The 18,423-nt window shown below is 37.1% G+C and overlaps 2 protein-coding genes across 2 annotated transcripts; both read left to right on the top strand.

Annotated features, from left to right (window-relative positions):
* Window positions 1-7,116: 7,116 nt before the first annotated feature.
* Window positions 7,117-7,740, top strand: LOC150034341 (uncharacterized). The gene has a single exon (XM_090316679.1). It carries the CDS (start codon window positions 7,117-7,119, stop codon window positions 7,738-7,740), a length of 624 nt encoding a protein of 207 aa, XP_090172805.1.
* A 3,094-nt stretch (window positions 7,741-10,834) lies between these two features.
* Window positions 10,835-12,787, top strand: LOC150034340 (uncharacterized). The gene is made up of 3 exons (XM_090316678.1): window positions 10,835-11,000; window positions 11,785-12,239; window positions 12,323-12,787. Exons 1-3 carry the CDS (start codon window positions 10,835-10,837, stop codon window positions 12,785-12,787), a joined length of 1,086 nt encoding a protein of 361 aa, XP_090172804.1.
* Window positions 12,788-18,423: the final 5,636 nt, after the last annotated feature.

Below are 18,423 nucleotides of genomic sequence, written 5' to 3'. Positions count from 1 at the left end.
GCTCAAAAGGTTCAAATTCAATGAAGGTAAAATTGCAAAAACTCCTATGAGCACATCCACTAAGCTTGACAAGGATGAAAAAGGTAAGTGTGTGGATATAAAAACTTATAGAGGTATGATTGGATCTTTACTTTATTTAACCGCTAGTAGACCCGATATTATGTTTAGTGTATGTCTTTGTGCTAGATTTCAATCTTGTCCTAAGGAATCACATTTACATGTCGTTAAAAGAATTTTTAAATATTTGCTTGGTACTATTGATTTAGGTTTATGGTATCCTAGAAATATTGAATTTAATTTGGTAGGATATTCCGAAGCAGATTTTGCGGGTAGTTTACTTGACCGTAAGAGTACTAGTGGGACTTGTCAATTTCTTGGTAGTTCCTTAGTTTCTTGGTTTAGTAAAAAGAAAAATTCGGTTGCCTTATCCACTATCGAAACGGAATATATTGCAGTTGCTAGTTGTTGTGCTCAAATTTTTTGGATGAAATAAACTCTTTATGATTTTGGATTAAAGTTTGATAATGTGCCTATATTTTGTAATAATACTAGTGCTATTAACTTGACTAAAAATCCTATACATCATTCTAGGACTAAGCATATTGATATTAGGCATCACTTTATTGGAGAGCATGTACAAAATGATAATATTACTCTTGAATTTGTAGGCTCTAATAATCAATTAGCGGATATTTTTACCAAACCTTTGAATGAAGAAAACTTTTGCAAAAACAGGCTTGAGCTCGATATTATTCGTTGTGATGCTTCTTGATTTTATAATTTTACTTGTTAAATCTTTTAGAAGGCATTTTGATAGGGGGAGATATGGAAAGCATGTGTTAATATTCTTAGGGGGAGTTGTGCTAAATTTATGTTCATGTTTTTAAGGCAAACATATATGTAGTTCTAAATTTTTCTTAATTATTCTTTTTTATGATTCCAAAGGGGGAGAAGTTTAAGAAAAATATACTAAAAATTTGTTATGATTTTGATTGTATTAATTAGAGGGAGAATTTATTTTTTTGAGTGAATTTCAAGAATGATCTTTATGGTGATATGTTGAATTTTATTATGTGCTACATATGGTTTACATGTATTTCAAGCTATTTTTCTTGAATGGTTTGTCATCATCAAAAATAGGGAGATTGTTGGCTTTTTGGCCCTTAATCTCAAATTAATTAATTTTAATTAATTAATTAATTAATTAATCAATGCTGATAACAAACTCAATTTTTAATTACTGAAAATCTTAGTGTTTTAATATGTCCATAGCGTAGAGCTCGGAACAACGATTTTAACACCTCTTGAATCACTCAAATTGGAGCTAAAACAAAGACCATATGACCGAAACAAATCTATAGAGAAAATACTGTGGTGGATGACGTGACATAACCAGACCATTTGCATGTAGACATGTGGCAGTATATTGGTTGAATGGTGGATCATTAATAGATTAACATATGATGAACTTCTGATTTTTGGATTGATTTAAAATAAAAAAAAATTGAAATTTAAAAGAAATTTAAAAGGAAAATAAATTTAATATTATTTTATGTTTGTATCTAACGGCTAGTTTTTTACACATGGTATGTTTTTTATTTTTGGATTGACTTTAAAGAGAATGAATTTAAAAAGAAAATAAATTAAAAGGAAAATGAATTTAATATTATTTTATGTTTGTGTCTAACGGCTAGTTTTTGACACTTAGTATATTTTTTTTTATTTTTTGGATTAATTTTAAAAAGAAAATGAATTTCAAAAGAAAAGAAATTTAATATTATATTTTGTTTGTATCTAACGACTAGTTTAGTTTAAAATCTCCACCATTGATTTTTCTTTGCCAAAAATCCAATGGTCCAAATTAATTGTGGTTTCTGAAAAATTTTCCATCTCTATATAGACCATCTTTCTCTCCAAATTTAAAAAAAATAAATAAATAAATTTTACATTTCATAATCCTCAAAAACTCAAAAATTCCATTGTTGCTCTCTCTAAGTTCCTAATTTTTTTTTCTTTTCATTTTATTCTTGAGAGAGTGTTATTGTACTGTGAGGATAAACTTGTTGAGTGCTTAAACTTGTAAATCCATTTTAGTGAGAGTTGTATTGTGTTCTTCAAAAATTCCTACATTTGTAACAGTTTGATCTTAAACCGTGGAAAGGATCGGGTTTGCTCTTGAACCCGTAAAAGAAGTGGTAGTGTAACGGTTGGGCTCTAATCCATAGAAAGAGTCAAAAAAATTTTATTCAAATTCCCAAGAGGCGCTTGGAGAGTGGAATAGGTCGAGTTTGACCAAACCACTATAAAAATTACGGTGTCTTCTTCTCTAACTCTTTCCTTTTTATTTTTGTAATTAATTCAAGCAATTTATTGTATGTTTTAGTTTGTTCTTATTTATTTGTTAAAATTTGATAGAATTAAATTATCACATTTTTGTCATCTTATTTGTTGCATAAATTGAATTTTTCTTATTATTTATAAAAAGTGTATTAATTAGTTTAATTGGGTTAATTTAGAAAAAAAAGTTTAATTAAACCCTATTCATCCACCTCTAGGGTTGCCATATCGATCCAACAAGGATCACATCGTTTGTATCATATACAAAGTGGGCCGCATCCATAGTGTCCCCAAGATAAGATACCCAACTATATCTGTATACTTGTAGACCGTTTTTGCTATATACTCGACTTTGATCCACTTTAATGTCTTTACATAAAGTTCAAGTATTCATGCTATATCCAGGGGTTCGTTAATTTATTTCATTTGGGCTTTTAACAAATGCAATTTACACATTCAATAGTATTAAGCCTCAATAACATCTTTATTGCAAATAGAATATGTTTAATGTTTACAAACTTCGATTTTTAAGACATACAACCCAACATTATTTTTATGAAAAAACATGAATATTTCTCACTTATTGGATAACTCCAAAATGAATAGCAAAGATGTATGTTCAGCAGATAGTGCAAAATTGATAAATATACTTAAAAGTGAAAAATATTTCTCAAAATTGATAGTGATGAAAGAGAAAAGATCAATACAATCAAAGGTCCTACAAACACGTTTGAAGGTTTTAGAAAAACAAATATATGCTTGCCTAGAGAAACAAAATTTATAATTGATAGTGTTTTGTTTTCTAGTAAGTCAAAGAGAAATTTACTGAGTTTTAAAACTATACGTTCTAATGATTATTTTATACAGATTAATAGTGTGAATAATGTAGAGTATCTTTATATTATATCAACATTCTCGTATGAAAAACGTATATTAGAAAAATTGTTTGATTTTCTTTTGTATTGTATTATACTTAAATTATTGGTATTGAAAGTTATACAACCATGAACCTGAAGTTCATTAATCCAGATATATTTTATGATTGGCACAATCGGTTAGGTCATCATGGACCAATAATAATGAGAAAAATTATTGAAAATTTATGTGAATATCCGTTGAAGAACCAGAAGATTCTTTAATCCAATGAATGTCATGTACTACTTGCTCGCAAGGAAAATTAATTATTAGACTTTCACTAGTTAAAGTGGGGATTGAATCACATGCATTTTTAGAACGAATTCATGTTGATATATGTGGACTTATTAACCTACCAAGTGGACCATTTAAATATTTTATGGTATTAATATACGCATCTAGTAGATGGTCACACGTGTGCTTATTATCAAGTCGAAACCTTGCATTTGCAAGATTACTTGCTCAAATAATTAAGTTAAGAGCAAAATTTCCTGATTATACAATTAAGACCTCATCTTGATAATGCTGGTGAATTTACATCCCAAGCATTTGATAATTATTGTATGTCAATTGGGATAAGTGTTGGACATCTAGTAGCCTATATTTATCCACAAAATGATTTAGCAAAATCATTTATAAAATATCTGTAGATAATACCTAGACCATTGTTATGAGAGCTAAGTTTTTTTACATCTGTATGGGGTCATATTATTTTGCATGATGCATCATTTGTGCGCATTAGGCCAATAACTTATCATAAGTACTCATTATTACAAATAGCCATGAGCCAACCATAGGAGAATTTTTGCATGAGTACTATATGTTCCAATTGCTCCACCACAATGTACCACGATGGTCCTCAAAGAAGATTAGATATATGTTGGATTTGATTCCCCATCAATGATTAAATATCTTGAACCCCTAAAGGGTGGTGTATTTATTACATGATTTGTTGATTGTCATTTTAATGAAACAAATTTTCCAGCATTAGGGGGAGGAATTAAGAAGTTGAAAAAGGAAATTATATGAAATGAATTCTTATTATCTCATTTAGATCCCCGTACAGATAAATGTGAACCTGAAGTTTAAAAAATAATTCATTTGCAAAATTTAGCAAGCCAGTTAGTAGATGCAATTATAAATGCTATGAAAGTGACTAAATCATATATACTAGCTACAAATACTCCATTAAATGCAGCAAGTTGTCACTAATGAGTATGGGACACGCTAGAAGCGTGATAATGTAGGGATGAAAGCCCTAACACAACAGAAATCACAGAACCAAACTCGTTATTGATTTAGGATTTTAGAAATACCCACACATTGAGAAATTTAGAAAAATTACAGAGATTAACAAATTATAGCCTACTATAAAATAGATTCTAGGTTAAGCACACCTTGAAATTACAGAGAGAAGTGATAGAACTATTACCTTTGTAGAAATCTTGATTAAATTTGCCAATTCTTCAATTGGATTGGGTTCAACACCACCACAAGGTTCAATCCTATTCTCGATTTGAGGTGTGGTTTGTGGGAACCAATTGAATATGAGAAGAGAAAGGGAGAACTATTGTTTCTGGAGAAAAATAGATTTCATATAACCTTTCTATGTTTTTTTTTTTAAAAAAAAACAAGTAATTCACCTACAAGACTTACGTTTTGTAGGTCTCTTAACCAACAAAAGAGAGAGTGTGAACGTGGAGGAACTCATGATTGATAACTCCCTTACGTGGGAGTTATCTTTTAAATTAATTAAATTAATAATTAATAAAATATTATTTAATAATCTTTTCATTTAACTCATATTTAAATGAAACATCTCTAACATAGCCTCTAATTTTAATTCAATTAATTAAATTAAATGATTATTTAATTCTTCCATTAAATAACTACCAAATTAAAATTAAAAATATTTTTTAACCTTCATTTGAATCATATTTAATTGTATTTCTCTTATAACCTATAATTTAATGTGCATCAAATACACATTAATTTTAACATACAGTATTGGTATGAATCCAATTCATAGATTGGAGTAGGGTTAAACATATGTGATGTTTTATTTGAGAATTAGATTCCATAGATTTATTTAATTAAATCTAATTGTGATTTAGTTTATTATAAAGATGCATGTTATTTATCTAACCCATACAAGCTAGATCTTAAATAGCTTACCTAGTACATGGAGAAGAATTTTTTTTATGACATTCTATGAAGCATATTATAATAACTTTTACTTCAAATCCATGTTCAAATCTTTATGATCCATGAGGCTAGTCAACAATATTTTTATATGAAGATGATAAAGCATAAAATAGCGACATCACTATACAACAAATTTCTTTAGAAAACATAACATGTATAGTCCAAATCAAATGAAATATACTAAATGAGATAGAACAAAACATATTTTACCAAAGTTTTTCTACACTCATGATCTTGAAGAAAATGACGACATCACTGTATAACAAATTTGTTCCAATGACAACTTGACAGACTTATTTACAAACGCATTATCTACCACAAACTTTGAAAATTGATACACAACATTGGAATACGGTAACTCAAAAATCTCAAATGATGTTTCTATGAGGGGAGCAAATATATTCTTAAGAGTATTAAATTATATAAATAATGTACTTTTTTTCCTTCACTAGAATTTTTTTCCATTGGGTTTTTTCTAATAAGGTTTTAACGTGGCATATTATATACATATAGGCATCTAAGGAGAGTATTATAAATATTAGAAAATAGATACCCAAATACTTAGTGTCCTAAAAGGATCAATGACATGTTTCCATCAAGCCAAGTGTCAATCTACAATTACCCCATATGTCTAATGCTAAAGCACCCTTAGTGTCCATGAAATGCCACATCCTACTTGTATAATCAAGAAATTGTGCTCTTAAATTATTTTATGTTATTATATTATAATTTTCCTCAATTTTACAACATATTCAATATTTTACTTCTTTATATATATATATATATATATATATATTTTCTCCTACACCACTTTTACATTTCAGGTTAAATATTTACAATTCAATTCAATAAAAATTATATCATTCAAGTGTTGTTGGGTGAAAATTTAACATTCAAAAGAAGAGGGAACCAACCGTTTGGTTGGAGAATCCCACATTGAAAAATTTGGTATTGGAAGCCTCCCTTATGTACTCTAATCTTGAGTTTTAGGTTTGAGCCCCAAGAGGTACCCATTTTTTTAGTTTTGGTGGACGTCCCACACATGCGCCACCGTCGTCCGGTCGGGTGAGGTGTGTGTGATTATTAATTTTAATAAAAATATTATATTTTATTATTCTATTATTTTTATTTTTTTAACCAAAAAAAAAAAAAAAAGAGGAAAAGGTCCACTCCATTTGACGAAGTTCACGCTTCTTCCACTCCCTCGTTTCGTCCGCACACGTTCTGAGGCAGAGAGTCTTTTTCACTCCCTTCGGTTCGACGTTGAAGGCCTATAAAAAGTGTGGCCTTCAGCAGTTCGAAAATAACAATTCATTCTTCACTTCTCATTTTATTTTTTCTTTCCTCTTCCATTTTAGTTTTCCGAGCAATGGGTTTAGAAAGGGTGTGTGTTCCGATCGGTAACGATGCATTTTTTATCGGGTTTCTTTTGGTTGTCTTATACTGGGGACGATGTGGCAATTTTTAGACTTGCTTGCACACTTAGGCAAAGCCACGAAACCTTTTAAAGAGAGCAAGCTCCGCGACTCAACCTATAACGAGTTTTTGTTTTGCAGGTTTTGCTCTTTGCTTGACCGTCGTGCCTTGAAGGTTTATTGTTCGTCGTTCTGAGGGTCCTGCCATTTCCAACAATTTTAAGACGTGTATGCCATATCATCAATGGTCCTCATTGCCAACAATGACGTTATGATATCTGACCTCAACCGTCCATTCCGGTTTGAAGGAGCGAACTTCAAGCGGTGGAAGCAAAAGATGCTATTCTTTCTCACCATCAAGAAAGTTGCCGAAACTTGTACCAGAGCTAAGTCGATCGTCTCTTTAGAAGAACCAACTGAACAACAGATAAAAGAAGCTGCTGACTGGGATGAAAAAGACTTTCTTTGTAAGAATTTCATTTTAAATGGTTTGACTGATGATCTGTATGACTACTACAGTACAATGAAGACAGCGAAGGAGGTCTGGGATGCCCTGCAAAAGAAGTATGACACCGAAGAGGCCATGCCGAAGAAATACGCTGTTAGTCGTTATCTCAAGTTCCAGATGAAGGATGAAAAATCTGTGGAGGCACAATCCCATGAACTCCAGAAGATAGCCCACGAGATAATTACTGAAGGTATGCCTCTAGAAGAAAAATTCCAAGTTGTTATTTTTGATAATCTGCCCCCTTTGTGGAAGGACTTTAAGAACACTTTGAGACATAAGACCAAAGAGTTCTCCTTGGAGAGTCTTATAACCCTGCTAAGGATCGAGAAGGAAGCTCGGAAGCAGGATCAGAAGGAGTAGGTGAACGCAGTACCTGGAAAACCCACCTCTGTCGTGGTAAAACCTGACAAAAAAATCTAAGGGGACAAAGAGAAAAGTTCAGATGTGTGGCTCCAGCATCCAGAACTAACAGAAAAAATAGAAGCCCCCTTCAGGAGAAATGACACAGTTCCTCTGCTAGGCGTCGTCCTGTTGGTCAGGCGAACCTGACAGAAGAACCGTTAGTCGCCATGATCACAAAAGTAAATGTGATTGGTGGTTGTGAGGGGTGGTGGATAGCGCCATGTCTGTCACGACCTTAGTCTATTTAAAACTAAGGAAATTAAGAATATTCTGTTGGGAGATCACCACTTCACGAAAGTTGCTAGAATCGACGAGTGATGACGGGCTGAAATGTATGTCATTGTAGGCATTTTATTTAGAATTATGAGGACTTTTAAGTAGAATATGCGGCGATTATACTAAGAATTCATGAGAAAACGAGCTTGCGTCGATCGACATTAAGAATATCGGCTAACCCACTTTTATGCGTTATTATACGTTCAATTGTTTATTTTTGTAGCGAACGCAGAAATCGATCGCATGCGTGGAAGCCAGGCTATCACAAAGACGATCGCATGCGGTGATCGCATATGTCAGTCGTATGGGTGTTGCGGCTATCGAGCGAATGCGGTCATCGCAAGAAGATTGTGGCTACAAAATAATAACCATAATAGAAGGGCGATCGCAAGGTTGGTGGAATGTAAGCATGATCGCATACATGGGATTATCAAAAAGATGATGTTGACATTTCACCTACCACGCCGCGAGTGGCAGAGATTCAGAAAAGGACCATCACGCCGCGAGTGTCAGATTCAGAGCAGGTCCATAAATGTTGTCAGCGATCAAGCTCTATAAATAGAAGCCTTAGAGCACAATTTCAAATGATCCAAGGTCCTCTGCTTAAAGGCTACCTTCAGGTGGATCCTTGTGATCCAGACGAAAGCGTGAGAAGATATTCTTGAGAGTTCTTTATTCTTTCATCCATTCCGAGTAACGACCAGAGCCTTCACCAGAGGTAGATCTCGAGAGAATCTACTCCACCGCCCATCCATGGCACCACTGGCAACCTTGACACACATCTGATGGAAGCAAGACATTACTTCCATCTGGCCCTCCATTTCTCTTCTATCTTTGTATTGTATTACATTGTGGCTTAATAGATTAATACATTTTGTGATCAATGCATTTCTATATTTTCCTTCGATTCCATCTCCATCTTCATTTACTTAGCATCATTTACTTTCATTGCATCACTAAATAAGACTGCTAGAGTATCGCATACTTAATCATGCGACATAAACATATGAAGACTCCTTGTGGTGACCTCACTCCAATTTCTCCAGGGACGTCTTCTACTCTATCTTTACCTTTCTTTTATTAGTTTAGTTTATTTTTTTTTTTGTTATTTTGGATATACAACTAATTTCTTGGATGCGGTGTGTTTGCTCCTTGTACGTGCGATGAAGTTGGTTGTCCGCATGACACACGTGGGGGCAAGCCAAAACGAAGAGTGTAACAAGGTTCAATGTCGCATTCTAATAATAAATCACAAGGTTTTGAATTTTCTCAATGGACGCATTGTTAAAAGCTGAATGCAAAGTTGCGGGGAATCAACAAAAAGTTTTTTAGCAGAAGTTGTTGGATTTAAGCTTAGAAAAGATCTCTTTGTAGAAGTAGCCGAATGATAACTTGTAGAAATACAAGTTATTGTAACTCAAAAGTTGGAACAATTAGGGTCTTTAATGATAAAATCTCCTCATTTTTAGAGAAAATGCATGGAATTACTCGAACACTATCAAACTCATGCAAAAGAATGTTTATTTCTATAATACTACGGCACTAACGTATGATTCAACATAAGGTCTGTGTTAGCTTTAATTTGAATCCTTGAATTCGACCCTGAACTTACCAGGAACCTGAGTTAGATTTATACTTGGATCTGATTTAGGAAAACTTGAACACCTATAGAAGAGTGTCATGCATCCTGTTGCACATCACTAACACATCACAAACGCATCACAAATGCATCAACGCATCATTCACATTTGCACTTATTTTTCCAATTACTTTATACAATACACTCCGAAGCTCGCATCACGAATTCAACAAATAAGTTTTTGGTGCCGTTGCTGGGGATTCAGCAAAAAAACTAACCAGAAATTTTGCTTGTATATTTTGTAGCAAAACTACAGCTGAGAGAGTATTATGAGATAAGCCGAAGCTTGTAAATATTTATGTGCAGGGAAAGAACTCCTGAACTTGTATACGACCCCGAAGTTGAAAGGGCCTTTTGACAAAGAAATCGATCTAATCGTCGCCGTAGGTTAAGGCAACAACTACTCAAACAACAAACTAGGCAACAACAAATGACGGACGAACAAGTGAATCATAATTTAGCTCAACAGCTAGCCCACGCTGTGCAAAATCCCATCATAAAGGCAAACAGTAGTACGCGCCCACTGTGGGAGTATGCGTCTCCTGTGTTGTATGATTTGTCACCAGGGATCATATATCCAATGCCAGATGGGACAAGATTTGAGATGAAATCTGTGATGTTACAAATGCTTCAAATAGCTGGAAAATTTGAGGGTGCTCGGGGAGAAAACCCCCATACCCACATGAAACGTTTCTTGGAGACGTGTAACTCGTTTGTGATTCCTAGGATCATTCCAGAAGCTATCAGGCTATCTTTATTTCCATATTCTCTGCATGGCGACGCAAAGCAATGGGTAAGTTCCTTGGAGCCTGGGGAGATCACAACTTGGGAAAAGTTGGTGGAGAAATTCATGCAGAAATACTTCCCACCCACCACAAACGCAAAGATACGGAGAGAGATCATGAACTTCGAGCAAGAAGAATTTAAAACCTTGAGTGCTGCATGGGAAGGCTTTAAAAGATTAGTCAAGAATTACCTCAATCACGGATTGCCGTTAACCATCCAGATGGAGACCTTCCATGGCAGATTAAACATAGCGTCTCAAATGGCCGCCGACGCAGCTGCAGCTGGCGGTATCATGGACAAATCTTATAATGAAGCTAAGGAAAAATACTGGACCGCATAGCCAAGCATAATATGGAATGGGTGGATGACACTTACGATGCAAGAGCAGATAGGAAGAGGCAATCTCAGAATGTGAATTATATTGACTCTAACGCAATAGCCACGCTCTCTGCACAAGTGGCTACTATGACAAACCTTTTGCAGAATGTCACTAGGGAACGCATTAAACCCGCAAAAGGTAAATCAGGTAGAAACATTCGTATAACCCATGGTTAGTTGTGTGGGCTGTGGAGATCCCCATTCTTACTCTGATTGCCCACAAAATTCGCAATCAGTATGCTTTATTAAAAACAACCCATTCTCAAACACCTATAATCCCGGATGGAGGAACCATCCAAATTTCTCTTGGGTAGGTAATCAACAAAAGCAATACCACCCAGGGGTAAATCAGTAGCAAAGGCAAGGACTGCCGCCTGGATTCCAGCCATTGCAGTTGCCGCATCAACAATCCTTTAATAGAAGAAGTCATGCGTCGAGTTCAGCATCTCCGCTTCAAAACCTCTTAAAGGAATATATCGCCCAGAATGACGCATTGCTAAAAAGCCAAGCATCTTCCATCAGAAATCTGGAGATACAGGTGGGGCAAATTACCAGTGAGTTGAAGAATCGACAGCCAGGAGTCTTGCCCAGCAACACTGGAACCCCAGGAAATAACAACGGAAAAGAATAATGTCATGTGGTGACATTGCGAAGTGGAAAACCTCTTGTAGAAAGAACCATGAACCCAAGAACCAACAATCCTTCAAAAGAACTCAACACACGCTCAACGGCATGGGAAGTTCAAGAAGAACAGACGCCTGAATCCACAAGCCATTCGAAGACAAAAACGTCTAGCGTGGGAGAACCTGCGGTGCAGCTGAACGCATCATTTCTTAGATGCTTGATGAAGAAGAATGATGAATAGCAATTTAAGCGTTTTCTTGAACTCCTAAGGCAATTACACATTAATATTCCACTTGTAGAAGCCTTAGAACAAATTTCGAAGTACATCAAATTCTTGAAGGATATTTTGACAAAAAAGAGGAGAATCAGCGAGACGGAAGTAATTGCGCTAACGCAGGAGTGCAATGCGTTAGTCAGCAATAGATTACCCAAGAAACAGAAGGACCCAGGAAGCTTTAAAGTCTCGTGCTCAATTGGAGGGCTGGACGTAGGACATGCATTGTGTGATCTTGGAGTAAGCATCAACCTCATGCCACTCTCAATCTTCAAGAAATTGGGAATTGGTGAAGCACAACCCACTTTTGTAATGCTTCAACTCGCTGATAGGAAGATCACATACCCTGAAGGAAAGATTGAGGATGTTCTGGTGAAAGTTGAAAAATTCATATTCCCAGCGAATTTCATCATCCTAGACTATGAAGCAGACAGGGATATACCAATCATTCTTGGACGATCCTTTCTAGCCACTGGGAAAGTATTATAGACGTGCACAAGGGAGAACTGACCATATGCGTAGACAATCAGGAAGTGAAGTTTGATGTGTTAAAAACATTAAAGTTCCCAGATAATGAAGAATTTCAATTGAACAAAATAGAGTTGCTTGAAGAAGAAGCGACCCAAGTTTGTAAGGTCCTCGTGTTGGAAAAGAACATGAAGGAACTCAAGCCGCCAAGTCTGAGTGAGCGGCAGATGAAGCCAACGCGTCCATCATTAGAAGAACCACCAGAACTAGAACTGAAACCGTTACCTAACCACCTTAAATATGCTTTTCTTGGATCAAACAACACCTTACCTGTAATTATTTCAGCAAATCTTTTCGAGCCTAACGAATATTCTCTTTTACAGATGTTACAAAAACACATGCAGGAAATAGGATGGACGTTGGCTGGTATCCGTGGCATCAGTCCATCTTACTGCATGCACAAAATCAGGCTAGAAGAAGGGAAGACTGGATTAATTGAGTTTCAACGAAGGCTGAATCCCATAATGAAAGAAGTAGTCAAGAAAGAAATCTTAAAGTAGTTGGACGCAGGAGTAATCTACCCTTTATCCGACAGTAGCTGGGTAAGCCCAGTTCAATGCGTCCCCAAGAAAGGAGGAACAACAGTGATAGTCTACAGTAACAACGAGCTCATCCCTTCAAGGACTGTCACGGGTTGGCACATATGCATGGACTATAGGAAACTCAATGCGGCAACCAAGAAGGACCACTTCTCTCTTTTCTTCATTGACCAAATGCTTGACCGACTGGCTGGAAAAGAATTTTATTATTTCCTAGATGGATACTCCAGCTATAACCAAATTCTAATCAACCTAGAAGATCAGAAAAAGACGACATTCACTTTCCCATTTGGAACATTCGCATTCAAATTCATGCCCTTTGGACTATGCAACGCACCTAGAACATTCCAAAGGTGCTTGATGACATACAGATATGCATGTCATCTTAGTCCTTTTACTTAGAATTATGAAGGTTGTTAGGCAGAAATTGCGTGGATCGTACTAGGAATTCATGAGAAAAAAAGTTTGCGTCGATCAGCATGTCGAATCTCAGCTAACACATTACTTTGTATTAATTATGCGTTCAATGTTCTATTTTTGTAGCCAATGTAGGAAATGAATGCAAACGCGGAAATCGAACCATCGTATAGACGATCGCATATGAAGAAACACTCCATCGCAAGGCAAACGCATCGATCAATTCTTGTATGTTGCGGTAATCAGCCGTATGCATCCATCACATGGGAGTTGCGCTCGTCAAGCGATTACGGTCATCATGTAGAGTTGCAGTATTAAGCGAATGCGGTCATTGAATGATTGCGACTGCGCGACAATGCAACTAATGGGATCAACACAAGTAGGTGGAATGAACGCATCAACGCATCTACCTCGAGAAAATCTAAAGTTGATGCTGACATTTCACCTACTGCGCCATTGGTGGCAGAGGTTTAGAAAGGACTAACGGGTCGAACATCAGACTCAGAGTAGTCCAATTAATGCTGTCGGCAATCCAAACTCTATAAATAGAAGCCGATGAGTAGAAATTTAGATCATCCAGGGAGGATCCTTGGATCTGGAGATTGTCCCTCAACCGGGGATTTTCTCTACAATCCAGAAAAAATGCATGAGAAGATGGCTGAAAGTTCTTCACCTCTTTCATCCATTTCGAATGACAACCGAAGCCTTCGACCGGAGCTAGATCTTGAGAGAGTTAGCTCCTACACCCATCCATGGCACCACCGGCAGCCTTGACGCACATTCGTTAGAAGAAAAGTTTTGCTTCCAGCCGGTCATTTCTTTTTCCTTTCTTTTCCTATATTGTATTGTATGACATTTGAATTAAGAAATTAATACATGTGTTTTCAATGCATTTCTCTATTCCTTCGACTCCATCTCCATTTTCTTGCTTAGCATCTTTACTTTCATTGCAACTCTTAGTAAGATTGCTTGTGTATTGCATACTTAATCATGTGGATTAGGGATATGAAGCATGTAGCAAACTACCGAGAGGTATACGTTACGCGAGTATGTGAGTAACCTTATTTACTTAGTATGAAGTTGCTGCAATGTCTGTCTATAGGCTGACGCATTGCTTGTCTATGAGTGAAGTCAACAACAATCAACTACCCAAGAGGGTAAGTGGTTGGTCGCATTAAGTAATGTCCGTTGTTCACTAGGGATAGTAACAACCTTGCGTCAACCAAGTTCATGCGTTTGTCTTGTCTTATGTTGTGCCCAACATCCTTTAGAGCTACTCGAGAAAGAGTCTAAAGAAAGAACCTAATGACTCGAGAGAGCTAGGTTAGAATCTAGACTCGAGAGAGTGAGATTTGATCGGCATAAGCAAGAGATAGAGACTTAGAGATAAGCTCTGTTTGTCAACACTGCATCGCATGCACCTTAGGAATAGGGATGATGATATATGGTCACCTTGTTTGTGCATCATTGCATAAACAAGAATTAGAGGCTTATGTGTAGGCCCTATAAACACCTCTGCACCTACATCGCATGTGTTCTAGCATTAGAAGTCGTAGCATTTGCACCGAGAGATGGTTTACTATTGTATGAGTGTTACATGATCGCATTAGTTTGCATTGACTAGGGTTTCCCATGCGGTCACTCTTAATGGTTTCAATGAAAATATATCCGCATTTTATCCATTTTTCCACACATTTATTTCATGTCAAGGTTTGTCACATCTCTACCTCTCGTGCATATTCTCATTGCATTGTCTGTTAGATAGGAGTAGGAGTACGATTAATTTAACGACAACCCCTCCATTCTTTTATTTATACCGGCGCATGCACATCACCATAAACATTAGTTACAAGTCCCGTGTTCGACCTCGAATTGCCCGAGAAACTTGTGTTCATGTTATACTTGGCGTGAACACAATAAAACTTGTGGCAGGACGCATGGTCATCGCATACATTCGTTAACGCAATTTTCATTCCAACGCATGACATCGACGTATGACTATCAACGCATATCTTAGGAACATGCATTGCATAATGCGTCCACGGGATTTGGTTGTCGAGTAAAAATTGACTTCCAATTTCTGCGCATCAGTGCATGATGGAAATTTTCTCTTGCTTCTTGGAAAAGACCGTTGAAGCTTTTATGGATGATTTTTTAGTTTTTGGAGACTCATTTCAATCATGCTTAGATAACTTAGAGGCCGCCCTCGCTCGATGCGAGGAAACAAATCTTGTGTTAAATTGGGAAAAATGTCACTTTATGGTGACTGAAGGCATTGTTTGAGCCACAAGGTATCTAAAGCCGAGTTGGAAGTTGATGAGGCCAAGGTATATGTCATAACTAAACTTCCTTCGCCAACAAATGTAAAAGCTCTACGAAGTTTTCTAGGGCACACAAGCTTCTATTGAAGGTTCGTAAAAGGCTTTTCTCAAATTGCGTGACCTCTGAGTGCATTATTAGAAGCGAACCAGCCCTATGAATTCAATGACGACTACTGCGACGCATTTGAAACATTGAAGTACATGTTGACTACAGCTCCGGTACTAATAGCACCGGATTGGACACAACGTTTCATTCTGATGAGCGACGCAAGTGATGTTGCAGTAGGCACTATGTTGGTGTAGAAAAAAGGGAATTTGATACACCCCATCTCTTATGCATCTAAGACACTGAACGACTCTCAGGAACATTACACAACTACGGAGAAAGAAATGTTGGTTGTAGTGTTCGACATTGAAAAGTTTAGATCTTATTTAGATGGTGCGTCAGCAACCATCTATACAGACCACTCAGCCATTAAGTTCTTGATGAGTAAGAAAGACATGAAACTAAGATTAATCAGATGGGTGTTGCTATCACAGGAATTCGACATTGATATTCAGGACAGAAAGGGGACTAAAAATTAAAGATGCATTTCCTGATGAAAGCTTATTCAAAGTTGAAGGCAGGGAACTTTAGAACGCAGACATAGTTAACTACTTAACTACCAGACAATTCCCCGAACACTTCAACTCTCAGCAAAAGAAACGGTTGGTACACGATAGCAAATTCTATTTTTGGGATGAAGCATTTCTTTACAAACAAGGCCCCAACTCCATCATGCGTCAATGCGTCCTGGAGGGAGAGACACAACGCATCCTGGCTGAGTGTCATGACTCTCCTTACGGAGGGCATTTCGGAGGGCAAAGAACAGCTATGAAGGTTCTTCAAAGCGGATACTTTTGGCCTACCCTCTTCAAAGACGCAAGGGAGTATGCGCAAGTGCAACCCTTGCCAACGCACAGGAAATATCTCATCAAGAGACGTAATGCCTCTAAACAATATTCTTGAAGTTGAACTATTTGACGTCTGGGACATCGATTTTATAGGACCTTTCCCCCTGTCCTGCGGTCAACAATATATCCTACTGACAGTAGATTATATATCAAAGTGAGTGGAAGCAGCAACTTGTGCCAAAAATGATGCGTCGACTGTTTCTAAGTTTCTCACCAGGATCATTTTCACACGCTTTGGAATACCAAGAGCCCTTGTGAGTGACGAAGGTATGCATTTCATTAACTGCATCACTTCAAAATTGCTTGCCAAATATATTGCCAGGCACAAGATCGCTACCGCATACCACCCGCAAACCAACAGTCAAACTGAGGTATCGAATCAGAAATAAAATCAATATTGGAAAAAGTCGTCAACGCATCATAGAAAGATTGGGCACGGAGGCTAGATGAAGTACTCTGAGCCTACAGGACTGCCTACAAGACTCCCATAGGTCTGTCTCCATACTTCTTAGTATTCGAAAAAGCTTGTCACTTACCCCTAGAGTTGGAGCACAAAGCATTCTGGGCAGTAAAGAAGTTGAATTTAAACATGGATGCCACGAACGATCAACATAAGCTTCAGCTCAATGAGCTTGAGGAATGGCAGTTGAACGCATATGAGAACAACAAACTCTACAAGAAGAAGACCAAACGTTGGCACAACCAACGCATTAGTAAGAAAGAGTTTGTTGTTGGTCAAAAAGTTTTATTATTCAATTCACGATTGCGTTTGTTCCCAGGAAAATTAAAGTCAAGGTGGTCAGGACCATTCATTATCAAAACAATCTTTCCCCACGGAGCAGTAGAGTTAACGCGGGAGGATGGCACAAATACGTTAAAGTAAATGGGCAAAGAGTGAAACCCTACTTTGAAGATGGTGTAGAACGACTGAAGTCATCCCTCGCATTACGGAAAGCCAACTGAGGCTTGCGTCGAAGCCTCCCTGCATTCTCATCAACATATATTCAAGGGACGCTTCTTCTACCTTCCTTTTTTTTTTTGCGTTATGTATTTTATGACTGCGTTTTTGTTTACTCTGATTGGTTGCTTATCTTTGTGTTACGTTTTAAGTTGATTGATGATTGTTATTGCTTTTCTTATTTAAGAGTTTTATTTGATCTAAAAAAAATTGTGAACAACCAGAAGAAGCTTAGGATGGGAATAAAACTAATATGTTGGACTTAAGCTAACGCATGGCCCAAACCGAAAGGACGCATCTAAAAAACGCAAAACACTCGATTGCCTAGAAACCTTAGGCATGTCCTTTCGTCTGCGTAATATATGATGATGTCAGGCACTGCCTGACGTCACCTCGTCCTCTCTCACAAGCCTATAAAATGCTCACTCTTGACATTCTCTTCTTCTTCAACCTCCTTCAACCCTACCTCGTGAAAAACCTTGCTCCCGAACCTTCGCCGCCCTTTCGATCAAATCCGATATTCCGATCAGCCTTCAGTAAAGATGTCTTCAGCATTTGACAGCCAAAACCAATCATAGAGTTACGGAGGTGGGTCGCTGATAAGTTCCTTTTCATCATCTTCCACTTCAATGTCACCCCCTTCAAACCCTCGCCGAACCTTGAAAATAACCTCTCCGACCAAGCCTTCGCACGGTGGATCTTCCTTAGTTTCCCAGCGACCATCACGGTCGAAACCCCTCAAAATCACCACAAAACCTAAACCCTCTAAAACCCACTAAAAACCTAAAACCTTCGCCAAACCTAAGCCCAAAACTCCCACCAAACCAAGGCAACAGCGCCCTTCTAACGTCGCAGCTGCCGAAAAACCCTACACGCAGCCCGTCCCACCACCGTTCATTCTGAATATTACGCCGGTGGATGCGACACATGACCCAATTCCAGCCCAT

The sequence above is a fragment of the Benincasa hispida genome, chromosome 8 (assembly GCF_027475165.1).
Source record: "Benincasa hispida cultivar pf3 chromosome 8, pf3_genome.v1.1, whole genome shotgun sequence".
NCBI classification, from domain to species: domain Eukaryota; kingdom Viridiplantae; phylum Streptophyta; class Magnoliopsida; order Cucurbitales; family Cucurbitaceae; genus Benincasa; species Benincasa hispida.
Note: the sequence above shows the minus strand (reverse complement) of the source record. Positions and strands in the feature narration are given on the sequence as shown.

Coding starts and splice junctions, on each gene's coding strand:
- LOC150034341 (XM_090316679.1), top strand. CDS start 7,117: ATGGTCCTCATTGCCAACAATGACGTTATGATATCTGACCTCAACCGT.
- LOC150034340 (XM_090316678.1), top strand. CDS start 10,835: ATGGAATGGGTGGATGACACTTACGATGCAAGAGCAGATAGGAAGAGG. Junction 11,001..11,784: donor ACGCATTAAACCCGCAAAAG/GTAAATCAGGTA, acceptor TTCCACTTGTAG/AAGCCTTAGAACAAATTTCG. Junction 12,240..12,322: donor CCTTTCTAGCCACTGGGAAA/GTATTATAGACG, acceptor AAAACATTAAAG/TTCCCAGATAATGAAGAATT.